The sequence below is a fragment of the Oryzias latipes genome, chromosome 14 (genome assembly GCF_053564925.1).
Source record: "Oryzias latipes strain Hd-rR chromosome 14, Olatipes_Hd-rR_3.1".
Taxonomy (NCBI): domain Eukaryota; kingdom Metazoa; phylum Chordata; class Actinopteri; order Beloniformes; family Adrianichthyidae; genus Oryzias; species Oryzias latipes.
In genome coordinates, this window is record NC_136250.1 from 28,531,728 (window position 1) to 28,557,970 (window position 26,243).

Sequence of the window (26,243 nt, forward strand, 5' to 3'; positions counted from 1 at the left end):
TAAAAGTCTTGACATTCCAAAACTGCTTCCCACTTGTGTGTGAGCGGGATTAGCTTCCATTTCTGTGTGGGCTCCTTTGTTTTTTTAGCTGTAAGGCAGAAAAGAGTCGATGTGAGTTTTCCAGCTGCCGAAATGTTAAATCAAATTGATTTGAATAGTTCTCAAAACTTACTCCATTCGATTTAGGATTCAATTCATCTATAATTAACATTTATTTGAAGTGTTTCCATCGTCTGGGAGAACACTCTATTCTGATTGATCTTTATTATTGCGCTGGCCTAAACGGCAGTTGGGAACCGGAGCAGCAGAAACTTGGAACATCACTTTTTAAAACCAAAACCTGCAAACCTTTCAGCAAATATGATTATGTTGTCACATCCCATAAACAGATATAACATAAATATACATTTATCTAATCAACAAATGATAAATAAAAAAAGGACAAAGAGGCAAAACAGAAACAAAAATAAAAATAAAATAAGTAAAAAACTCAATTTCCAAAATGGATAATTTTGGTCAATTTTCCCAAAATCAGAGCAGCAGATGTGCTTTGAACAGTAAAAAATCGTTGGATAAACAAAAACAGTTTCATTTACTGTATTTTTTTTAAATAATAAAGAGTATCTTTTTCAATTATAACAGACCAAAACACTGTTCATTTCTGTTTGGAGCAGCTCACTTCTCCACATCTGTTCAGTAAACTTTAGGGTTCATGCATAAAATCATCTCAGATTAACTTCTCTGTGGATCAAAGAGAAGAAGTGATGCACATGATGTACATTTACAGTTAAAAAAATAAGAGAGTTCAAAGTTAAATAAGACTGAAACAAGCAAACTTCTACGCGTGACGTGAAAGCAGCCAGGAAGAAAAAGGAAGTATCTTTGTTTGACCTAGACTGTAAAAAGACCTGCAGAAGAGAAAAGCTACACTGGAAGAGGAAAAAACTGCTGTAAAACAGTCGACTGCTGTATAAAAGCAATCAAGGAAATCAGTGAATTACTGTAACACGTGCAGAGAAACAAGGGAGTTACGGTAAAAACATGGAGGAAAAAGCGTTTGTTGGTGGATAAGGGCTGTGTTAAATAAACTCTTTGGCTCTCATAATCGGTCTTGTCCTAAATTTACATCACGGCCCCTCTAGACTAAAGCTGGCCCTTCTTGAGCCTTTTTCAAACCAAATCTTCCCTTCAGGCGGCTGAAAAAGTGGGTGAATTGGATTCTGTGATGTAACTCTGAGCGTTTTTGGTTATTCAACAATCCTGATTTCAGCACAAAGCTGTTATGTATCAGGATCTTAATGTGGTCTCTGTGAAGCAGTCAAACTAAGACGGAAATCATTTAAATAAGATTAGTTTATTTAAAAGTGAAAATGACCCACAAACAGTTTTTTATCCATCAGAAAAAAGTTATGTAAAAAAAAAACGTGATCTTTTGGTAACTTCTGTAAAAATATATATCTAACTTTGTGTAACACTTTCAAATTTACTATGTTTTTGACAAAATAGTATTTTTAGGAAAATATATATATTATAGGAATATCCATAAAGTTTATTTTTTGGAAGTTGGAAGAGACTAAACAGTTTGTTTTTATTTTTGTTGTTGTTTATTTAACTTGTAAAAACAATCAAAAGAGTTTATTTTTGCCTAAACTTTCTAAATTGGCTCATAAGTTCATCTTCAGAAAGTTTCTACATAGTTTTGACTTAAAAATTATGTTTTTACATGAAAAACAGTCTAAGTGAACACCTGAAACGACGTTTATGGAAGGGGAACTTGGAGTTCACCTCTTGGAAAGAATTTCAATTTTTTTTTAATCTTTTATAAATAGAAGTGAACTCCAACTGTCATTTTAAATTTTGAACTTTTTTTTTTTCAAATAAATTTCCCACGTTTAACTTGGTGAATGATGTATGGAAAGTTTGTGATAACATGTTTTTCATTTGAAACTAATTTTTTGGTACGTTCCCGGTGTTTTCACCCTAAAAAGTGAACTTCCAGCTAGTTTCATTGTTTGGAAAAGATTTTAGATTAGTCTGAAATATGGAAAAGTGAATGGGTTTTGAATGTTAGCTTTTGTTTGCCCCAAACCACCATAAGACAATAGAAACGTTATGCTAAGTAAACAGTAGAATGTGACTGAAATGAGATTGACTTCCCTCATAATAAAAGCCAAGCAGTAAAAGAAATGACAGCGGTGATGACATCATTCTGTCTTTTCTTGTGCTTTCAGGGGGACTATGTGTGGCTGGACCACAAGACGGGCCGAGAGTTTGACGTTCCCGTGGGAGCCGTGGTCAAACTGTGCGACTCTGGACAGATCCAGGTTCTGGATGATGAAGGACAGGTGAATCATGGGAAAATTAAAAAAAAACTCTTTAAAGTTTAAAGTTCATCAAAAGACCCATTTTGGATTTTGTCATCCTCTGATTAATTTCTGTGCTTTTGATTCTAATCTCTGAATGTCCTTTTACTTTTTATTTACTTATTTCTCAGGGACCATCACAGTATTAGGTTTAAAGGTTGTCATCTGGACTTGGTATTTAAAGTTGAAGACGTTACACCTCTTATCCAAAAGGCTTTGTCAATTCTGATTTTCTTTAATTATCTCTTGTCCCCGGACAGATGTTACAATTGTCGAACTAAAAAGCTAAAAACAACAATTAAAAAGATGTACAATAGAAATACAAGTATAAAAAAAATCAATTGAAAAACCTATAGATTAAAAATACATACATTACAAAACAAACCAACTTTTTTGTTTCATAAATCTTTTGACTTGATTCCTTTTTTACAAAAGTACATTATTTTTTTTTTGATTTAGGTTTTACCTTCTTTTCTGTTTGTAATTTCCAGTTCTGATATTTGTTTTTAAAGTTTTGATTTTATTTATTGTCTGTTTTTCTTGGTACATCAATTAACTTGAATTGCATGCTGCAAAAACGGAATATTAAAAAAGTACAGACTCTTGTTTAAAAGAAATAGTTTAAGAAAACATGTCTTAGTGACTTGATTTTTTTCCCCCAAAATCAGAACAAATGTCCATTTTTCTTGCACAATTGGTGTTTTTTTCTTCTTATTTATGTTTAACTCGACTCTAGGGGACCTTTTCTTGCAGTGTGTAAATCCCAAAATGTATGAAGTGTGAACTGGTTTTAGGTGGATGGCGTAGCGTCTGTCTTCTCTCTCAAACAGGAACACTGGATTTTCCCCCAGAATGCCACCAACATTAAGCCCATGCACCCGACCTCCATCCACGGGGTGCAGGACATGATCCGACTGGGCGACCTCAACGAAGCCGGCATCCTCCGAAACCTGCTGATTCGCTACAATGAACACGTCATATATGTTAGTACCACGTGTGACGCCGCTTTCACTCAAAATAGCTGTATGTTATTTAATAATTGTTGACCTTGACTTTTCTGATCCAATGAAACTTTATCTAATTTTGTTTGCAAAGCAGTTGTATGAAGGGAAAGTGACAAAAAAAAGCGCCTTGACTTGAAATGGAACCAGATTCAAAATTATGAGAGTTTAGCTAAATATTTGACTCAGTTGTCAGAATAATTTGAATTTTTAAATGATTTTTATCAAATAGAAAGAAGATGTTTTTAACACAAGGAAATTATTGGATTTTTTGTTGTTGTTTTTTCAAACACCCATTTCTTTGTCCTGTTTTGTCTCTGGGTTGCCGCAGACGTACACGGGCTCAATCTTAGTTGCAGTCAACCCCTACCAGCTTCTGCCCATCTACACTGCAGACCATATCCGCCTCTACACCAACAAGAAGATCGGTGAGATGCCACCACACATATTCGCCATTGCAGACAACTGCTACTTCAACATGCAGCGGAACAACAAGGACCAGTGCTGCATCATCAGGTGCGTCTCTGAGCTCTTGAAACTAAACTAGACGAGCAGTTTGACACTCAACTGACATTCCTAAACCTCACTTACGTCAAACCAAATTTACACCGAAAGAGGTGCAGCATTTTAGGCTGAGTCTGAAGGGGTAGAATTCGGATTCTGCCTTAAACTTCAAAGAGCTCCAACAACTTTAGATTTTTCGTCCCGTCTATTTGGGCCATGTGTTGCCAATCCACAGCCCTACGTGGAACAAAATCCGATACGTATCTTCATACGATACATATCACAATACGCACGTCACAATACGATACCTTTAGATAGCCCAGACTGTAACAGAGGCAACGTATCACATTTTTCACAGGATCGATATTTTTCTACCCCCCTTCTGTCAATATTTATTCATTTTGGAAACGTTAGGCTTTGGTTGGTGTCCATGATGGCTGATAGCATCAATAGCAGGGTTGGCTTTACATTAGCACAATAAAAGCCAATAAATACAATAGACAGACATGTTTGTACACGTATGCATACGTGTGCGAGTTGATCTGCAGATGTATCTGAGTCTACATAGAGGTTTGTGTGACGTCAACAGGAAACCCAACAGTTGCTTAAACTTTTAGGTTGTTTTTGTCCATTTTACTACAGTATGGATCCACATCACTCACTATCTGTTTGAATTGAAGTTAAAATGTTGTTTAAAACTGTATGTGTGACAGCGGTGAGTCTGGAGCCGGCAAGACGGAGAGCACCAAACTGATTCTGCAGTTCCTGGCAGCCATCAGTGGTCAGCACTCCTGGATAGAGCAGCAGGTGCTGGAGGCCACGCCCATTCTTGAAGGTCAGCGGTAGACTCCTAGTGTTCGACCCACAGACAAACACTGCTACTGTGGTTGAGTTACAAACGTTTCGGTCCAAGTCTCAGCTGGAACTCACTTGATGTTCACCTTTTAGCTTTTGGGAACGCCAAGACGATTCGGAATGACAACTCCAGCCGCTTTGGGAAGTACATCGACATCCATTTTAACAAGCGGGGAGCCATCGAAGGAGCCAAGATAGAGCAGTACCTGCTAGAGAAATCTCGTGTTTGTCGACAGGTGAGACTCTAAAAACTCAATAATCTTCACCTTTTCAAGCCTCAATTAACCTTCAGCTCAGTGTCAAATATAAGTACAATCTATTTGCAAACAAACTTGATAAACATTTGATACAAAACTGCAAACAATAGGAAAAAAAATCTAGTGCTTTTTTAGATCATTTTTTAATTGTTGTTTTACAAAAATAATTCTCTGGAATATTATTGTAATTTTTTTTTCCTGAGCTAATTTATTTATTTAGTACAAATGAAGTAATAAAGTAGTAATATAGTAATAAAGTAAAAATACTTTGTAGATGTTTTCCCGGCCCCTCGTACCCCAGGTTGATATTTTGGGGGGAAAATGAATTAAGAGATTTTTTTTGAATTTGTGTATTTTTTTGCAATAAAACAGCCAAACGCATAGCAGGCGGAGCCCATGTAACCTATAACTCTGGTATTATTCATTTATTGTATCACAGCAAACAAACATAGACAAAAAACAAATAAATGAATAAATACATAAACAATTTGATTTATATTACATACATAAATAAATAATTTCGATAAATAAGTTTTAAAAAAATAATAATTACATCAACATGCATGAGAACATTTTCATTTTAAAAACAACACAAATTTGAAAAACAAAAAAAATTTTGTAAATAAAAAATTCAAAATCACTCAAATGTATTTTCTCAAAAATGTTCTGATTTTTTTTTTTTATGAATGCAATAAACCTCCACAGAAAAACAGTTCAAATAAATCCTTTTTATTCGTTAATGTTGATCAGTTCAATTGTTGATGGACAATGTTTAAAAACTCCTGAGCGTTAAGGGCCGACTTTTTGTTACCAGGTTGTAAAGTTTTTTAATGGAGTGTGCGTTTATACTCTAAATGAGCAGAATCCTCTGTAAAATATTGTCCAGCTGTTTAATGACAGACTTGCTTTCCCCCAGTGATGTATTTCTCTGTCCTGCAGGCTCCTGATGAGAGGAACTACCATGTTTTCTACTGCATGTTGAAAGGCATGGCTCCAGAGATGAAGGCTAAACTGGGACTGGGCCTTGCCACCGACTACTCCTACCTCACCATGGTGAGTCTGCAGGTTTATCATCTCATCCAAACCTGCCTGATCCTGTGCAGAAATGTAAACTGTGAATAGAGACCATCCATTTTTAAACTTCCTGAGGTTCAGGTTATCAGAGCTGCAGGTGGAGGATTCATCGCCCTGAAGATCATTACCTTTACTAACGTGTCCTTCAGGGTAACTGCACAGAGTGTGACGGCCGCAACGACCTGCGAGAATACTCCAGCATCCTGTCAGCCATGAAGGTCCTCATGTTCACGGAGACGGAGATCTGGGAGATTTCCAAGCTGCTGGCTGCCATCCTGCACATGGGCAACCTGCGCTTTGAAGGTTTGGGCGGACGGGAGGGGCAGTCACCGCCTCTGAAAGTTGTTTCACTTAAAAGAAGATAGACTTTTATAGATAAACTTCCTCTGTGAGAGATGGAATGTAAACGAAGAACCCAGGAAATCACAGTCATTTGTGATTTTTTATTTATTTGAATGAATGTAACCCTGGTTGGTAATGACAGAAGTCAAAGGTTTCCTGTAGATCTTCAGCAGGTTTTCTCTGTAGCTGCTGGTTTGGTCCATTCTTCCATGCAGATCTTCTCCAGAGCTGTGATGGTTTTGGGACTTTCAACTCTCGCCACAGATTCTCTGTTGGACGAAATGCTTTTGACGTATCGACTCCTTCATTGATGTGTTTGGGATCATTGTCCTGGTGGAAGATTCTAGACACGTTTCATCCTTAATGTGATTATGATAGAAGGAGGTTTTTGCCCTGAATCTCACCAAATATGACCCCATTCAACCTTTCCTTTGTACAGATAAATTGATTTGTTGCAGAAAAAGCAACCCCATACCATGATGATTCCACCCCCATGGTTTACAGTGGGTCATTCAATGTGATTTCCTGGATACTTTATTTAAATGTTGACACTCTTTTATTGTATTTTAATCCGTTTGCAGCATTGATATATATTTCTATTTCTCATCTATGCTTTTGTTGCATTTTTGTTTTTTCAATTTCACTTTGTTTTTTGGGAGACAGTCCAGGGACAACAGATGAATTGATTGATTTTTGCCTGAACTCTGGCGCCTCTGCAGAGATGCTGTTGTCCCTGGAAAATAAACTAATATATAAATAAAAAAAATTGTGAATATTGCACACCATGTCTAATCTTTTTAAGATCAGCTTGCAGAATCAGTGACTGACATTTTTTTCTCCACTCCCCCAAAAAACCTTTAAAAGTCCCTTTTAAAACACTACTGTTTCTGTTTTTTCAAACCATTGTTCTGGTTCCTTGCAGCTCGAACCTATGACAACCTGGACGCCTGTGTGGTTGTAAGATCTCCTGACTTGGTGACTGCTGCGTCCCTTATGGAGGTGGGTCCTGTTTTTGCGTCCAAATTAAGCCTGTTCATTAGAAAAAGAGGGAAAAAGACTTCACCTTTAGGGAAGCTAAAGGCTTTAAGAATTAGACAAAACATTTTGTTGTAGGAAAAATGCACAGAAACAAAATATTATTATATTTATTCTACCTTATCATTCTAACATTTGACGTTTGCTGTTTTTACAGCAATCAGATGTCAAATGTTTCTTTGATTTCGTAATGATTTTGTCTCCGCCCAACTCTGAGATTTCCCACCCTCCCTGTTTTCTGCTGACTCAGGTGTTTCCTCATCCTGACTGACTTCCTGCTGCCTGATCCAGGTAGCTGGAAGTGTAGAGAGAAAGCAGGAAAACAATCGGGGTGGTGGACTTTGAGGACCAGGGTTGGGCAGGCCGAATTTACGCTGTGGTGCAGCTTGTTTCTCTGTATATATTTAAAGAAATGTTTCTTTTTGTGTTAAAAAAAAGTCATGGCTTGTTACTACTGCATATGTTCCATAATTAAACAATACATTTTGCACTATTTTGAAAGTTTTATTTTAACTGTAACACATTTAAAAACCGCAGTTAAACGGCCATAAATCATTGTTTTAAAGGAATCTCCTAAAGATTCACATTTTAAAAAAAGTCACCAAGACATTTCTTGTTGTATGATTTTAATTTTTAAAGTGAGCTTATTTATTTGAAGGTTTTATTGTTTATTAGAAAACACTGGGTGTGGTTTTGGTGGTAAATGAGGTCCCATGAATGTCAATTGAGGAAGGAAACTGGCATTATTGCACTACTTATGCTATTTATGGTTCTGACCATTGTGTCATGTTTTAATTTTGCTTACTGTTGTTCATTTTTTCTATTCTTAAGTGTTTCATGTGGCACATTAGCACCACAGCAAATTCCAATTCTGTGAAACTGCTCTGTTCACTGAAAACGGCAATAAACACTCCTTGAATTATTTGATTTTTGATTTATGGCGCCTTCTTTGACTGCGGACGTGTCAAGGCGCCGTTTAATTAACATTTCTGTGTTGACAGGTGGAGCCTAAAGATGTGATGGTGTGTTTGACCACCCGAACCCTCATCACCCGAGGTGAAAGTGTCACCACGCCCCTCAGCATGAATCAAGGCCTGGATGTCAGAGATGCCTTTGTCAAGGTACCACTTTTTAGACAAGGTCATGACCTTTGTGGTTGTGGGTGGAGCTTTTAAAGCAAACAATGGAAACTAGGTTGGAGTAAAACTACAAAAAACACGTTTTATATTAAAGAGCTGAAAGACATGGTAAAAACCAGCCTATTTGGAGTTGACTGAAAAGAAAAAGCTTTTTCCTGTTATTATTTCCTCAGGTCGATCATTTCCTTCCAGCCGACCCTCGGATACCTTTACATGTCTATAGATAACCTAAAAATCTTTATGTTTTTCACTTTAATAACTTAGTCAAACCTAGATGTACCTCAGAGGCAGTGCATATCATATGATGAAAATGTATTTAACAACTTGGAGGCTCCTCGCCGATTGCTTGTGTAGCATCAGTGGTGCACCGATTGTAGATTTCTGGCCAATCACAGATCATGAAAAAGCCAGATTTCCACAGACCAGTTTTTTTATTTTACTTACAGGTTATGAGCTTCTTAAGTTTCCTTGTTTCGGCTTTGCTTTTTCCACCACGCTTCGCTTATTTGCTTATTCTTTCACAACAAAAAACTCTCAAACAGACGACATCACTGATGGAAATTCTGACTGCAGAGGCTCACACAGGCGCAAACGTGACCAGGTTGAGAGATTCCCTACAGCGGACAATGGCTGTTTGATAGACCTTTGTGGAGGCAAATGATTTTATGTGCAAGTATCAACGGATCACCAATCCCCCAAAATTAAGAAAGTTGAAGTCAATTGATCTGTGCTCCCCTAGTTTACATTTTTGTGAAAGATCATTTTTGGGGTCTCAGACTCAAAAAAAGGTATATTTGTTGCTCATTAGAACAACTCAAAGGATAAATGATGCTTAGGTATAATCTGGTAAAAAAATGGGATGTAGATAGAAAATTAAAGTGGTTTTGAGACTGAGCCCTGTGGTACAACATATTTAATATGAGGGTTAATACTGGTTTGTTCTAAAAATGAATGCTTCTTTCTGCTTCTCACTGGAAAAATAAAGATGACCAATGGAGGTTTTGGAATTTTTGAATCTAAACTAAAAAAATCTTAAAGAAAAATCCCACAAAGAAATATATTCAAATAAATGTCATCCTAGTTAGGATATTAGGTCAGAAATTACTTGGAAAGGAAAAAAAACCCACAAATAATAATCAAAGAAGATTTTTTTTAAAAAGGTACAGAAAAGTAAAAATTAAAAACGTAAAGAAACACGCATGTAAATGATGCCATTTGGTTTCCTTTAATCATAGATATTTGCATTTAAACATACAATACATGATGCATTGAATATGCAAACAATATAAAAACAAGCAGGACTCACCAGGTCCAGTCTTCTACTGTACATCTATCTCATGGTTTTTCATTTTCTAATGTCACAATAAAAGACTGTTCTGTAGAAAAAAAGCGTGTTTATTTATATCGCACACTTTGTGAATGAAGACGACTCAACATGCTTTACATGAAACATTAAAAGAAATAGTAAAGCTGTGATCATTACAACAAAAATGTAAAGAGAATTCCAAAGAAATAAATGTTAAATCAGCTTAAATTAACAGTGTGGATGTAAACCTTTGAATACAAACTAATCAAATGTAGCTGAGCACAGGTGAGTCTTTTTACCTGGATTTAGTTCAACTGAGTGTTTCAGCTGATCGAAGTCTTTCTGCAAGTCTGATCCAGATCTGTGGAGCATACAATACGAATGGAGCTTGTTCGTGTTTGGTTTGGACTCTAGGAACTGACAAAAGACGGGATCCAGAGGACCAGGGAGGTCTGGTTGGTTCCCACTGGGTCAGGAGGTCAATTGTGTATTTTGATGCTAAGCCACTGAAAGCTTTATAGTCTGTCCTGCGGCAGACAGGCAGCCAGTGGAAAGACCTCAGAACTGGACGTATGTGGTCTACTGTTTTGGTCCTTGCGAGACAATTGAATAATTGCAATCTTGGTTCTAAGGTGGCGGGGTGGGGGGGGCAATTTGATGTTATAAACTAACACATTTCTCCTGAATATTTGCTGACTTGTGTTTTTCTAACAGGGGATCTACGGGAGGCTGTTTGTCTGGATCGTGGATAAGATCAACGCCGCCATTTATCGGCCGCCGTCCTGCGAGAGCAGTCTCATCAGAAGGTCGATGGGTCTGCTGGACATCTTCGGCTTTGAGAACTTTTTTGTGAACAGGTGATCTCCGTTTTGTTGTTGGATAACGCCTTCTCCCAGCTGATGATTCACCTAACGCCGCCTCCTCTTCCTCCTCCTCCTCCTCACAGCTTCGAGCAGCTGTGCATCAACTTTGCCAATGAGAATCTCCAGCAGTTCTTTGTTCGCCACGTGTTCAAACTGGAGCAGAAGGAGTACAACTTGGAGGACATCAGCTGGCAGCACATCGAGTTCACAGACAACCAGGATGCTCTGGACATGATCGCCAACAAACCCATGAACATCATCTCCCTCATCGATGAAGAGAGCAAGTTCCCCAAGGTGATTTAGAGGAAGGACGTAGAAATGTAGCTTCCCTTCGTTCAAAAACCTTCTGATGTGGGATTCCGTCTCTTCTCAGGGAACAGACGCCACTATGTTGTATAAGCTCAACTCTCAGCACAAACTGAACTGCAACTACATTCCTCCAAAGAACAGCTACGAAACCCAGTTTGGGATCCAACACTTTGCTGGAGTGGTGCATTATGAGTCCAGAGGTACGAGACGTTTCTGCTTCATTCTCTTAGTTTTGGTTGATTTAAAACCCTGTGGACTTCTACAGAAAAAGAAGTTTAGATTTAAAATTAAAACAATTAAATGTCATAAAAACTCTTGGAAGAAATTGTGACCCGTATTCCACTCAGTTTTTCTATATCGGATAAAATCCAAACGGTCTGGTGTTTCTAAAAAATAAGAATCATGTTAATTTATCACATGGTTCTCTGATTTCTCCAAATCCGAGAAGTTGTAACTGTGCGTCTTCCAAGCAGAATTCCAGACATAGTTATGAATTTCTCATGGTAAATGAATTATACTGCCCCCTTGTGGATTGCTCAGTTCATCACAGTTCAGGATTTTTTATGGCTGAGGTTCTGAATGTTCTACGTGCTGCTAAATTGAGTTTTGACTTTAGGACCAAATTAATGGTTCTTTTTACTTAATGATAGAAATTACAAACAAAACCGAATTATTTGCCTTTTCAAAACTTGTAAAACTTTGGATCACATTTCAGGATTTCTGGAGAAAAACCGAGACAGCCTCCACACCGACATCATCCAGCTGGTGCACTCGTCCAGGAACAAGTTCATCAAGCAGATCTTCCAGGCGGATGTTGCCATGGTGAGGGTTAGGGGATGAACCTTTTCCTCCTCCTTGTTGCTGATTGATGATGGGGCAGGTTACGTTTGCCTTCCTCTGCTTTTCTGCTCCGCTCTCTGCTCACTTTGCCTTTTTTTTTATCTGTTTCTTTACCTCTAACATCAGTTTCTGTGTGGCTATCAGCAGCCCAGCACCCCCACTCCCAAGGTAATCAAGGGCCTGTAGTGTGCGTGTCCCTGTGTGTGTCTGTTGCTGCAGACCCCAGCTGTCCGTAGAGCTTTCTTTAACTCTTCGGTTCATTTGTGACGTTCCAGAGTTGCTGTCATTCATCTATTTAGCTGATTTCCTTTGACACTTAATTGTTTTCTTGACTTAAATTCTGCCTTTTCCCATTTTCCAAACTCATTTTGAATTTTCAGGTTAAGGGGTTCAATCTATTTTTTTTTTAAAGCAACCAAAGTTGCGATCAGCAGGAACTGTGGTCGCTTCACGCTGCGTTTGTGTGTTCGCAGGGCGTCGAGACGAGAAAGCGCTCGCCCACTTTGAGCAGCCAGTTCAAGCGCTCTCTGGAGATGCTTATGAGGACGCTCAGCGTCTGCCAGCCATTCTTCGTCCGCTGCATAAAACCCAACGAGCTGAAAAAACCCATGGTGAGTGTTGCTGAGCAGCTGGAGGCAGAGATGCTGGGTTTGTCCAACAACGAGAAGGAGAGAAGAACAAAAAACAAATATCAGCTGTGTTTTCACAATAAATTCACCTAATGGAGCACGACCATTTAAAAAAATTGCATTTATTAAAAAAAGGTTTTTCTGTTGGAGGGGGCGGTTTTTGAGTTTTATCGAAATTGACCCATTTAGCAAAACTGCAATGGAAACCCTTTTTTTTTCTATTAAATGAGTCAAATGACCAACAACTTTGGGCACAGTGGTCCCAGAGCGTCACACCGCTCATCAGAAGTTGAGCGTTTCATGTGAATTGTTGGATCCACAGCTTCTCTGCAAAATCACCAACCACCATTCCCAAAATGGTTTAATCCCTAGCCGCTCCCACTTGTAAGGAGAAGACGCCGACGTCTCCTTTGATTGATGATGATGAGCGCTAGTGCCATGGCAGAAATTTAAATGTATCTGCTGTCAATCAAAGGATGGTTCACGTCCGTCGTCACGTTTCTGAATGACTTAGCGCCTGGGTTAGTTTGTGTTTATTCACATAATTATGATTTAATGGCAACAGTGTAATTAGGAAATTGTGTTTTTCTAAATTTCAAAACTAATAACTAAATTGTCGCTTTCATTGACTGTATGAGAGAACTGGACTTGGGCGTCTGTGACGTCACCTGTAGAAAACGACTTACTTCTGGCTCGAGCTAATTCTTTTGGAGCCAGACGACAACAGTGAGCAGTAATCAGGCCAAGACGGTCTGAGTCAGTGTTTCTATGGCAACAACTGTCCAATCAGGTGTGAGCTTGTTGGAAGCCACACCCCTTCCACTGAAAGCAGGCACAGAAGAAGGTTTCATTTGGTTAGGCTGAGGATGTAAAGGATGCAGATATGAGTAAAAAAAACTGACTTAGTACAGACAGCAGTATGCGTTCAAAACCTCAGATAAGTTTAAGTTTTGAAGACGAGGGAAAGCAGAGGGATGTTTTACCTCGAGAGTGGTGAAGAGTTGATCACTGGCGTTTTGCAGTGGGCGTGGCCAGAAGCTTAAAGAAATATCTTCAGTCAGAACATTTCGCCATACCAAAGAACTTTCTGTTGAAAAGGAGAACTAATATCATCATCCAGTCAGTGATGTCCCATAATACCTACCTTTTCCTGTTTTTTAAATTGTTTCATTTTGTTTTGTGGAATTTACTTTTGTTTTCAGAAATGTTTCCTTTTTAGCTTCTTGTTTTTTTAATTGTATTTGAATTTTTTTGAAAATTCCGTTATGGTTTCTGGAAAAAAATGCAATGTTTTTTTAATTGTCAATGTGATCTTTAATTTGTTTTTGAATTCAGTTATTTGTTGATGTGTTTGGCACTTCGGGGCCACCGTAGAAAATGCTAACAGGATAAACTCTTGTTAACACTGAAAATCACAATAATAATATCAATGACACAACAATGTGTTTAAAACACAAAGTGAACTATTATTCATGTTTTTAAATATTTTCAAGCAATTAATACGTTATAAATAAATATGTAGCCAACAAATATAATATATCTAAACACAGTTTTGCAAAAATAACTCATTACATAAATGACAAACCTTCTCCCGAAGGGTTTATTTGGAATCTTCTCAATAATGATTGTTTTAAATCATCAAATTGAGACGAGTATCTTGAAATCTTAAATGTGATGAAAACTGCTAAAAAAAACTGCAATACCAGAATTTCTGACTCCGCCCATCTCGTGGTTTAATTGTTTCTTGGTTTGATTAAAAGGAAAAAAAAGAATCACAGTCGAGTTTGTTGTTAAGATGCCAAACAAAGAACAAAAAACTAAAACAATAGTGGAAATAATATTATTTCTGGTGAATAGAATTTTATTTATTATGCATAAATGAAGACTTTTCAGACAGTAAGTACTAAAAAAAATCAATCAGCCAATCAGGAGTCTGAACGTTGGATAAGATGAAATAATGTCTAATAGTCCAGCATAATTTTGATGGACTTAACAGTTTTTTAGACTCATCTGATGAACCACAGACCTCAATGTTCTCCACTCCGGTCATTTAAACTCAGATAATGACATAAACATCAGCATTTGGACGTCTTTCCTGCTGAATTACAGATTTTTAATGCTCTTTTTTACTGTTTTTAGTTGTGTTTCCAGTTGTAGTTCAACCGTGACGTTGTTGCTGCTTGTGTGTTTCCTTGCAGTTGTTTGACCGAGAGCTGTGCATCCGTCAGTTACGCTACTCCGGAATGATGGAGACCATCCGGATCAGGAGGGCAGGTTATCCCATCAGGTACAGCTTTGCAGAGTTTGTGGATCGGTACCGAGTCCTGATGCCCGGAATCAAACCATCTCACCTTCAGGTTGGCATCTGGTCATCCTACCTTCAGATCAGAATGTACCATTTTATTCTTATCAACTGCTTTTTTCCTTTTTTCTTTAAATACATCAAATTTAAATCGTGAATTATTTATTTCATTGCTGTCAGCTGCAGTTTACTCGTATCTTCATGCAGGAAGACTTGCGGGGAACATGTCAGCAAATACTCACGGCCCGGCTGGGTAAACATGAGGACTGGCAGATTGGAAAAACCAAGATTTTCCTAAAGGTTGGTGTTTTGAGTGTAAAATTCAGCTTTGGGGTCTTGATTCTGTTCATTTATTTAATTTTTTTTTGTTTTGTTTTTACACCGGTAACAGCGTTTCAAGTTAAAACTCAACCAGAACTAAATATCAGGCTAACCCAAACCCCACCTTGTGGTGTCCAATTCACTCTCTTGGTTGAATTTTACTTTGAAAGATTTTACCCCAAAAAATTTTAGTTCACTTTTTTCTGATCTATTTGAAACATTGTTAAGGTGGGTGGAGCAAACGCCAAAAAGCCCCTCCCACTTCAGGCTTCATTTTTAATGTGTGACGTCAGAAAAAATCTGGGACAAAAGGAAAGAAAACACACAAACTTTTTCACTACCACAATCAGTCCTTCCAGACTCATTTAGCTGGGGATTGGTACACTTGCAGAATTACACACCAATCAAATAGAAAACTCTGAAATATTTTACGAATTATTTTAACTCCATTTTAGCTTTTAAAGTCTAAAACAATGAGCTTTAAGTGATAAGGAGGAACTCAAAAAATACATATTTATATATAAGTAAGGTTTATCAGAGAGTTTCTATGGGAAATTGAACCAATTTATACATTTTTTTTGCTTCTAACTCATTTATGTATGTATTATATTAAAGTATTTTTGGCAGATGTAGATTTCTGTAAAATTCTTTGTTTTTTTCCTTGCCTTTTTAAAACTTGTGAATTTTATTTGTTTATGTTTGGAGAAATCTTAATGCTTTAGTTGTAATTGTTCAAATGATTTTTTTTTTTCACAAAGAATGAACTCTATTCAGGCAAATAGTCATGAGGTCGGGGAATAAACACAACTAAAACTGTGTTTATTTAATTGTTTTAATGCTTTAGGTTTTATCATTGTGTTATTTATCGATTTGTGTACAGTACTCACATTTATAAAACTTGTATTCACAATCCACCACCCGGCCTCTTGCGGCTGATTACCTGAATCAGGTGTGTTGTGGATACGTCTGAGCCAATCAGCAGAAAGCAGTGATGGCAGAACTGGATAACAGACACGGCTCTAGATCCTGAAGACCAGGATTGAGCAGCCCTGATTTAGTCTGTCTTCAGTGTATTTTAATAATAATAACCTGTAGTACTGGCCAACAGATTTCTAAAAATGTTTAACTTGATGTCGACAATCGGTTAGCATCTTTAATATTTATTGAAATCTTGTTATCTAAATGTTTACTGTCCAATACACTTCAAATTTTTATTTCAATGTTCTCTGTCTAAATGGGGAATAAGGAGCTTCAGGAGAGAGCAGGTGATACTAAAGGACCTAAACTCCTTCATCTCTGTTTTCCGGTACAGGATCAACACGACATGCAGCTGGAGATCGACAGGGACAAGGCCATCACCAACAAGGTCATCCTCATCCAGAAATCTGTGCGCGGACTTCAAGCCAGGTCAGCAAATTTATTTATGCTTTGTTTTCTATCATTTACGTGAAGATTTCAGAAGATTGAGACCATCAGCCCAGAGACCGAGGTCATATTTGAAACAGGTAGTCCTGTTTGAATTGAAAGTTTAAGTTTAATAAACTTTTAATTCTCTTCAAGGATGTCGAGCAACGATCTGACAAATCCTTTTGAACATTTTGTTTCTGTTTTTCTACTACATCATTGGTGGACTCCTTATCACGTGACTCCAAGTTTGTAGTAGAGACTTTGGTCTTTTATAGTTCAGGTTTAGGCGTTGAAGATTTTTAGGATAAAACAGAGTTGATGCAAATGTGTGTATTGGTTTGTCTTAACACAAATAATGTCCTACAAAGGCACTTAAACATAAAACAGATTGTCTGTTTTTATTTTTATTGAGAATAAAAGAGAGACTGCCCTGCAAAGGGACCGTCCACAAAGTGCAACCTGTGGGGAAAAAGTGACCCAAAAATATCCATAATGTCTCAAAAACATCAGAAAGTAATGAATGTTTTTATTGGTGCGATCTAGTCATGAATATTTATCATCATATTTTTCATTTTCATTTTTAGAAATTGTTAATAGAGATATGAACTACATCTGATCCTAAATCTGATTCTAAAGAAACTAAAACTACAGTCACCAAACTTTATCACATGACTAATAATCATCCATTTTTACCCATTAATGGTTGACTATTTTTTTCTAGTTGATAGTTGCACAGTTTTCACTTGTTGAAGCTGCTTCACAGAAGTGCCATCTTTAGGTGTTAAACTATAAAAGATAATAAAATACAAATAGGAAAAAACCTGGATGTGTTTACGAAATTTCTTCTTTTTTTATATGTTACAAAAGTAACAGATGGTGATTTAGTATCTGCAGATTCTCAAAATCAAATGAGTCCAAATCGGATTGGGGCCAAAAAATAACCTGATCAGGACGTCCTTAATTATCAATGCCTGTCAACTGCTAAATGAAAAAGTAGACTTTTATGATGTGAATCCTCCTGAACCTAAAGTCTCCTTCAACGGTTGTTTTTTTTAACCCCTTAAAGTCCTTATTTAGGCTGAAACTAGTTTTTGTGAAGAGGAGTACTACACTGATGATGATTTAGTACTTTATTACTAATGAAAATTTACATTTAAAAACCCGACCTTACACGAACCATAGTAAAATTCAAATCATTTAAATTCAACTCAATTCAAAATTTGAAAAATAAAACGTTTTTAATTGAATTAGATTTAGGAAATTTAAATTTAACTTTTACATTTTGAATTGAATTGATTTTAACTGAATGTAAATGAATTAAATGAATTTAGAACTTTAATTAATTAGAACATTAATTTAATTTGACTCGTTTTACAAAGATTTGGTTTGGTTGCGTTTGTTGTGTGCTTCGTATTAAGTCGGGTTTCGATCGAACCCCCTGAATCAGTTTTGCCATTCGGACTTGGATGACCTTGAATCCCTGACACATATTCATGGGCTTGTTTCTATAACATCTTGTGATTTGTTCCTGCGTTCCAGAAAAAACTTCCTGAGGCTCAGAAGTGCTGTCACCGTTCTCCAGAAAGCCTGGAGAGGTTATCAGTGCCGGAAGAAATACAGAATCGTGAGTCTCTTTTTTTTAACATCCAGTCAAATGTTTTTTTTTACTTCAATCCATCTGTTTCTGTGATCCAAAGAATGGAAACAGAACTGAGATCTAATAAAATACATTGCATAAAGATTCTCACTTGTGATCAATACAAATGTTTGAAAGAAGTTTAAAGAGGAAGAACCGTGACGGAGTTTCTGTCCTCCAGATGAAGACCGGCTTCCTGCGCCTTCAGGCCGTCTGCAGGTCCAGGAAGTACTACAGGAGCTACCGGAAAACCCGCCTTCGTGTCACGCTCCTCCAAGCTCGCTGCCGAGGCTTCCTGGTCCGGCAGGCCTTCGCGCGGCATCTGCGTGCCGTCTTGACCATCCAGGCCTACACCCGGGGCATGATAGGCAGACGCCTCTGCCAGAGGCTCAGGGCGGAGGTAAACTGTTATTACGTTTACTTCTGCCACTTTCACCTTCTAACCGTCACAGCTGAAAGAGAGGGCTGCTGGGTCTGAGGAGAAGAGGAGACCTGCTGGGAAACCTTCATTAGATCTGCTGGGATCGTGCCTTAAACTCAAGTTAGATGAAACAATGGCGGAAAGGTTTGGGAGGTAGTCTGAATCAATGCAATTTAAAAGAATTCCCTTTTTAAAACCATTTTTGTTTGGTTTTGAAAACAGTTTTTACTTAAGTGCTTTAAATTGAACCAAAATAGAACCTTTTTTAATAAAATTATAAATGTTTACATTAAAAAATTGCTGTTCTTTCCAGAATAAATAAAAGAAATAATGGATCTGATAATCTTTCTGAGGTCCCACTATGAACATCTTTTCATCTATTTCCAAAGTGTTCCCAGTAGTTTTGTAAATTCTGATGATGGAGTTTTGATCTAAAATCCAAAATCCAGTGTTATTTTTCTAGGACATAGTTTCTGCAGAGCGGCAGGGGTTCGTTGGCAGTTTACCACTAAGTTGTGGGCTGGACCGTTGGCAGTGTGTAAGCCTGCACTCATTTCCCATCATCCTTTTGTCTAACACCCTTTCCCACTAGCTTACAGCCCCTCTCAACCCCCACCAAACATTACCGGTGCATCCTAAATGGTGGGCAATGTTGGAGCTATCCAGCTGTACAGTTTTGATCCAGAGTCCAACTCAGACGAGAAAAACAAAGACGTTCACGGATCCATTTGTCTAAAGTGGAGCCGGAATCTTGTGTCCCTGCGGCCTGTAGGGCATACGTCACAGCTACGATCTTTTCCAACAGCATTCTTTGGTCTGCCTGAATCTCAACAGTTTAAACAAAGACAAACTCAGAAATACTATTTTATGCTTAATTTTTTTTATATATGTCCACCATCATTAGTCAAAGATCATGTTAAAAACACAGAAAGCACAGTTTTAATTCAAGTGTCTCTTTCAATGTCTAGTTTTTTGCACAAATTCTACAAAACCCAAGAATGAAATGGCCTCCACTCCTGACTTCTGTAAAGGTTCTCATCTGTCACGGTGTGGTTGTCTGGACTTTAAATTAGGGATTTAACTATTCGATTCACATCATAATTTGCGGCTGACGATCAGATTCTCTGACCTAAAATGGATCCAGAACATCTTTGGCCCAAACTTCAACCAGTGGGACTTAGAGAGAAATTCCTGCTACTCAACAGTGAGGTTTTGCAGATTCCTTGAATTTCTTCCAGATCATCAAGTGTAAATGAAATGTGTGTCCAAACAAACAAGTAAACAAGAATGACTGTCAAATCCATTCACGTTTTAGTTTCCTAAAGTTCACCACTGTTGTTTTTCCACATCCAAAGAATCCAAAGGGAACATTCTTAGAACATTCTAGACACTGGATGGTCACATGACTTTACTCAAGTTAGACACATCGGACGGGAAGATGGACTGATCCATTTTTGTTGCTGTTGTCCACTGTGATGCACATGGTCACTTTTTTTTACGTTTTACTAAAATAAACCTACTCTACCTCAATCCAAATGGAATTTGCCAACGCCGTTGATTTATTTCATTTTGTAATGGTGTCAATGCGAACAGAATCTGATTCATCGATTTGTCGTTCCACCTCTACCTAAAATATTGTCTTGAAACGTTTCACACTCATCCAGTTGGCTTCATCAGTCTAAGTGGTGCTTTGGGTTGGTCCTATTCATTCCTTCAATGGAAAGTCTCAATAAGGGGAACAAAGAGAAAGCAGACAGTTGGTGGATGGGTGGTGTCATCATGGAGTTTTGCTCTTCTTTGGACTAATTCTACTCCTGACATCTCCATTTGCAGCAGTTCTGAATAAGATGGGTTTATAGTCTACTGAGCATAAAGTGAACCTTAACCCTTGTGCTATCCTAGGCACTTTACCATTGGGAGTTGGGTCATCTAGACCCACTAGACAGTGTTCTGAACCTTTTTTCTTCAATGATTTGTGATCTTCACTGGTGTCCATGGATTACATGAAATCTTTCCACCTTTATCCACCTTTGTCATGGTAGGGAGAACACGTCAATGGAAGGGGGGGGTCATCTAAGAAAGCACAAGGTTTAAAAAATGTCTCCTGCTTCATGAAGCTTCATGAAAACATCTGATAAACCTGATCATTTTAGGTAAAGCTATTTACACATGTACTAGATAGAAAGAGATACAGTTTTATATATTAATAAAAAATGTGTTGATTAGACGCAGATGAACAAATCACTAATTTTCTAAATTTACGCTATGTTCTGCATAGTTATGAGGCCACTGTTAGTTTTGTTAAAATTTTTGATTTTGGGTTCTCCGGAGTTAAATAAATCACATCGATTAAAAACAATTTTAAATACGTTTTTGGATAAATTATCAACAAAACTAAAAAAAAAAAAATTCATCATTGAATGTTATCCCAGTTTCTACTCACACAAAACATTAATCTGGAAAAATAACTTTAATCAAAAGTTTTTAATTTAATTCTGATCTCAAAAACACAGTTATTTCATTTAAACTTTTTTAAATAGTTTTTTTATCCTTTTTTTAAGAAGTTGTTTTTCTACTGCAGTGTGAAAATGTTTGAGATCTTTGCTTTTTGTTTTATTAATTTGCCAATAAATGATTTCCTGCTCTTTAATCTGGTTTTCTCTGAGTTTTTTTCCCCCTCTGAGCCCAAACTGATCTTCTCAATATTTTAAGTTTCTGATTTCTCAGCTCATCTGCATGTTTTTGGTTGGATGTAGAAAAATGAGTTCAGTCGGTTCAGTATCATAAAGGCGAGTCAGACCCCCCCGACGGCTGTGTGAACCCATCTCCCTGGGTCTCCCCTCCCTCCCCTGCAGCTGCAGCGTCGCCTCCAAGCCGAGCGCCAGCGTCTGGCCGAGGAGGAGCAGCTGAGGAACCAGATGACGATGCGGCGGGCCAAGGCGGAGGCCGAGAGGAAACACCAGGAGCGGCTGGTCCAGCTGGCCCAGCAGCAGGAGGAGAGGGAGCGGGAGGTGAAGGAGGAGGCCAGGAAGAAGAAGGAGCTGCTGGAGCAGATGGAGAGGGAGAAGGACCAGCCTGTGGACCACTCCGACATGGTGGACCGCATGTTTGGCTTCCTCGGGGATTCTGGGCCGTTACCCAATCAGGACGGACAAGCCCCAACCGGATTTGAAGTACGCCCCCCGCCCTTAATGAAATCCCCTTCTCTCCCCTCCTACTGACTATAGTGTCTCCTCAGGACCTGGAGAGATCTGCTTGCGCAGAAGAAGAGGAGGTGCTGGGTGAAGGTCTGCGGTTACCGGAGGAGGAAGAGGAAGACTTGTCGCAGTTTAAGTTCTCCAAGTTTGCCGCCACCTACTTCCAGGGCGTTTCCACCCACACGTACATCCGACGAGCTCTGAAACAGCCTCTGCTCTTCCACGAGGACGAAGGAGACCAACTGGTGTGTCTGAGATGGCCTCCGTCTGCACATTATAGTCTTCACATGTTTGAAAGCAGCTTTTCAGGACACATTAAATGAATTTCTATAACACATTTGAAATGCAAATGCAGGTCTATAAAGTGTTAAAGAGTTATAGGCAACCAGACACAAAAGATTCAAAAAAGAAACAGGATTTTCTTTTGAAATCATTCCGTTTATCTGAAAATCACATTGTAAAGTCATTTTTTTTCTCAATATTAATACATTATTGCAACAAAACTCTCATATCTGTCTTCTGTCAGACCTTTGTTTCTAAAAAAAAGTCTTAAAGTCCACAGACATTTCTCCCACTTTCCGATAAAGAAACTAAATTGAGAGAAGTTTGATATATATATATATATATATATATATATATATATATATATATATATATATATATATATATATATATATTTTTTTTTTTTTTTTCCCACACTCAACCTGCAGGAAAATAATGTTGCACTTAACCTCCTGCCTACAATGCAATGCAAACGTGTCCTCTGTAGAGAACATTTCTAAACCTGAATATCTCCCAACCGCTACATGCTACCCAATGAACTGCTTCTGGCATCTAAAGAGGGCATTTGGGGGTTTTCAATGACACCAAATGTGAAGGGGTGGGGGCTATGGGAAGTGTTGCCTTTGCTAGATTTAAAAGAATTGTGACTGGACAACATTTTTTTGGTCACTGAAGGCTACCGTTCTCAAAGATGGTTCATTTCTGACTCAGACGATTTAGGGATCTGTGATTTAGAGAATTTCTGGTTCAAATTCTATGCTATCAAAAGATGTTTGTCATTCAAGCAAAGAAAATACTTTTTTCTGATGGGATTTGTGGCTGGATCAACTGTCCCCCAGGCGGCGTTGGCGGTGTGGATCACCGTTTTGAGATTCATGGGCGACCTCCCGGAGCCTAAATGCCAGCTGGTCATCAACGACGGCAGCGAGAAGATCCCGGTCATGACGAAGATCTACGAAACTCTCGGAAAGAGGACCTACAAGAGAGAGCTTCAGGAGCTCCAGGTGGAGGAAGAGGTGAGGTGGCGCCCGCTGATTCTTTGTCCCGCCCCAGGTCTGTGGCGCTGTCTTTCTAAGACGTGACCCGTGTTTGCGTGAACAGAACAGCTCAGCAGACGTCCAGAAGAGGAACAGCGTCAGGCATAAACTGGTGTCTTTAACTCTGAAGAGGAAATCCAAGATCACAGAGGAGGTGAGACTCCGAAACTCCTCAAACTTTGAGTTGATTCGGGTTTAGATGGATGAAAAAAAAAGTGAAACCTCTGCAGGATGAAGCTGAACTTTAGCCCAACATCTAAAAAAGTTTGTTTTTTTTGGTCATCAGGTGGCCAGGAGGCTGACGGAGGGCGGAGACTACGCCCTTCAGGGGAACAGCATGCTGGAGGAGCGACCCACCTCCAACCTGGAGAAGCTACACTTCATCATTGGAAACGGCATCTTACGCCCCACCCTCAGGTGTGTGACCTTCACTTCACTAAAGGAAACGTTGGAAATATAATGGCTACTCCCGTCAAATACTGGACCATAGACTTATTTAAACACAAACGTTGAATTAAAAAAAAGAGAGGAAAAGGATTGATTCTGTTTCTTAACAGACATTTTTTGAGGCCAATATCAAACAGATGCAAAGATCGGTCTCATGTTTTATCTTTAATTATATTAGCAGAATGCAATCTCTGGAAGATTAAAAAAGAAACAAAAACTTGATGTTTTAAAGCTACCGTTGAAGTTTCACACAGTAGAAAGCCGAGCTTTACTTTGGTTTTTCTCTAATTATTATTTTTGGCTGTTAAAGTCTGATATTTTCCACAGTCTGAGGTCATTTTGTTGACCACAGTAGTGAGGAAATAACCTAAAAACATGGGCTTTTAACACACATGATTGGACCTTTTGGGGGCACTTTCTGGTGTTTGTTGCCAAATTATTTGTTTAAAATAAAAATCTACAGATCAATCAATATATTAAAAACAAAAAAATTAATGTGAGGCAAACAATAAGATAGTTTCCTAGGTGTGTTTTTACCCCAACACCAACGAATAAAAACATTTTGCTTGGTTTTTTTTTTAACATTGATTTTTATTTACTGTTGATTTCAATGTAAAACTGGCAAATGTGAGGTGAAAACTTTTCCTGATAAACTCGAACAAACTCATAGTTTGGCCCAGTTTAATGTAGGAACACTTCATTGATGGTAGATGCCAGAACTCAGGTGCTGTCAATTATTATAATTTCCAGTGAAACTTGGAAAATTTATTCTGTAAATCCAGTTTATTTTACAAAGAAACAAAAAAAGGTAAATTTCTACTTGAACTAGTGAATGCAAATTTTGACTAAGATAATGTACATTTTGATTTTAAATTTATTGCAGTTGTTGTTTTTTTCTAGTTGGTGCAGAAAATCAAACCATTAAGATCCTTTAGAACTTTAATGCATTACCATCAAAGCTGTTTTCAGATCCAACTGGTTGCAAATAAACATTAAACGAACAGGGTTTTGTTCGTTTTTGAATCTTTTTTTCCATCTCAGAGATGAGATCTACTGTCAGATCTGCAAGCAGCTCAGCCAGAACCCGTCCAAGAGCAGCCACGCCCGCGGATGGATCCTGCTGTCTCTCTGCGTGGGCTGCTTCGCGCCCTCCGAGAAGTTTGTCAAAGTAACCACACAAAAAAAACCTTTATTTTTTGTTTTTCTGCTGTTTTCAGGTTCTGGGAGTTTGGCTTTCACACAACTGTTATTGGTTGTAAAAGAATCACAAATGTACGGTGGCCTTAAAGGGCAAATCACATCCACAATCAACACACTCAGGCAATAATAAAAATAAAAAAAAGCAAAGCAAGTATTTAAAAGCAACATTAGATTGTAAAAATCAATAAAAAATTAAAAAACAAATAAATAAAAACATTTTGGAAAACAAAATTAATTTCCAGAAATCAAAATAAAATATTAAAAAAAATGAAACCAAAAAAGAAACCGGAACTTGTTGGCATTATGAGATATCACTGATTGGATGGTGACGTTTTGAGTTTTCATGAAGGAAAGCAGAAGGATGTTTTACCTGAACCTTGCAGGAGCTGATTGATCAATTATTGAACTTTTTTAGTGGGCGTGGCTAGACGTTTAAAGAATTGTTTTCTGTCAGAAGATGTTGAATAACTTCCTGTTAAAAATGAACAGACCTCAGCATCCAATCAGTGATGTCCCACAACACGTACCATATTTTTTTCCAGTTTCTTGTTTTGTTTCCTTTTTATTATTTTTTTTAATCACATTTTTGCTTTTGGTATAAAGTTTTGATTTCTAAAATGTAATGTTCTTTTTTTTCCCCTTGTTTATTTGTCGTTCTGATTTTCAAGTCCCTCTCCGATCATCTTTTGATCAATTTTCAAAGCATCCCCAGCGGCTAAAGCATATCTCCAAACAGTTGGTGCAAACTGCAACACATAGTGGATAATCAGTGGCAGTTTCCTGTTCATCCAATGCTTTGGACGTATAGCAATCGAATCGGTTAGTTCAAAAGGGGCCCAAGTCCACAATTTTTCAAAAAAGAGATATTATACTGTATGTTCTATGGTCTTCATGGGAAAATCTATCTGATTATGTGCAACAAAGTCCCAAGTCTGTTGTGATGTTTTGACTGTGCTTGACATGTAAAATGCATTAAGTGCAAAATTCCTGGACTTGGGCCTCTCTTGCATGGGTTTAGCTTTATCCCATAGATGGCAGCACTAGTTATCCAATATGGCAGCGCCCCTGTTTAATTCAAGAAGGGCCCAAGTCCAGAGACTTTAGTTTGCTACTCCTCTGAAATGATAAATGTGAGGTGCTTCATATTATAGCATTTGTAAGCTATGAACTGGTGCTAAATCTGGGTAAAGTATTAATCATTTGGTGTAGCCTCCCTTTAAGCTATGCAATTAAAATCATTTCCTGGAAAAACAAACCTCTTGGACTTGGGCCCCTTTTGAACTAACCGATTCAATTAATTAAGAATAAATCTCTGGAAAATGATCTGATTTGCTTTTGTTTATTTTTTTTTATTGTGTCTGCCAAAGTTAACTATACTTGTACAGGCTGAATGGTCATCGTTTAAACACATAATAAACTTCATTTCATGGCTCGTGTGACTGCACACAAACTTGTTGAACATGTCGGACATTATGC

The 26,243-nt window shown here is 37.9% G+C and overlaps 1 protein-coding gene across 5 annotated transcripts in view; it reads left to right on the top strand.

Annotated features, from left to right (window-relative positions):
* myo7ab (myosin VIIAb) overlaps positions 1–26,243 on the top strand; it is a 55,768-nt gene that overhangs the window by 7,735 nt on the left and 21,790 nt on the right. For 4 of the 5 annotated variants that reach the window (XM_020709154.3, XM_078930838.1, XM_078930840.1 and 1 more), the window contains 26 exons: positions 2,232–2,345; positions 3,194–3,346; positions 3,696–3,880; positions 4,582–4,703; positions 4,817–4,959; positions 5,920–6,033; positions 6,204–6,357; positions 7,319–7,395; positions 8,433–8,552; positions 10,591–10,733; positions 10,823–11,033; positions 11,113–11,248; positions 11,764–11,870; positions 12,015–12,056; positions 12,362–12,499; positions 14,716–14,874; positions 15,027–15,119; positions 16,453–16,547; positions 18,087–18,171; positions 18,365–18,583; positions 21,460–21,777; positions 21,843–22,046; positions 22,923–23,099; positions 23,185–23,274; positions 23,407–23,537; positions 24,609–24,735. In XM_020709154.3, coding sequence (XP_020564813.2) covers positions 2,232–2,345; positions 3,194–3,346; positions 3,696–3,880; positions 4,582–4,703; positions 4,817–4,959; positions 5,920–6,033; positions 6,204–6,357; positions 7,319–7,395; positions 8,433–8,552; positions 10,591–10,733; positions 10,823–11,033; positions 11,113–11,248; positions 11,764–11,870; positions 12,015–12,056; positions 12,362–12,499; positions 14,716–14,874; positions 15,027–15,119; positions 16,453–16,547; positions 18,087–18,171; positions 18,365–18,583; positions 21,460–21,777; positions 21,843–22,046; positions 22,923–23,099; positions 23,185–23,274; positions 23,407–23,537; positions 24,609–24,735 — 3,657 coding nt within the window. The remainder of the gene's footprint in view (positions 1–2,231; positions 2,346–3,193; positions 3,347–3,695; positions 3,881–4,581; positions 4,704–4,816; positions 4,960–5,919; positions 6,034–6,203; positions 6,358–7,318; positions 7,396–8,432; positions 8,553–10,590; positions 10,734–10,822; positions 11,034–11,112; positions 11,249–11,763; positions 11,871–12,014; positions 12,057–12,361; positions 12,500–14,715; positions 14,875–15,026; positions 15,120–16,452; positions 16,548–18,086; positions 18,172–18,364; positions 18,584–21,459; positions 21,778–21,842; positions 22,047–22,922; positions 23,100–23,184; positions 23,275–23,406; positions 23,538–24,608; positions 24,736–26,243) is intronic. The other variant, XM_011483953.4, reaches the window with a different exon arrangement.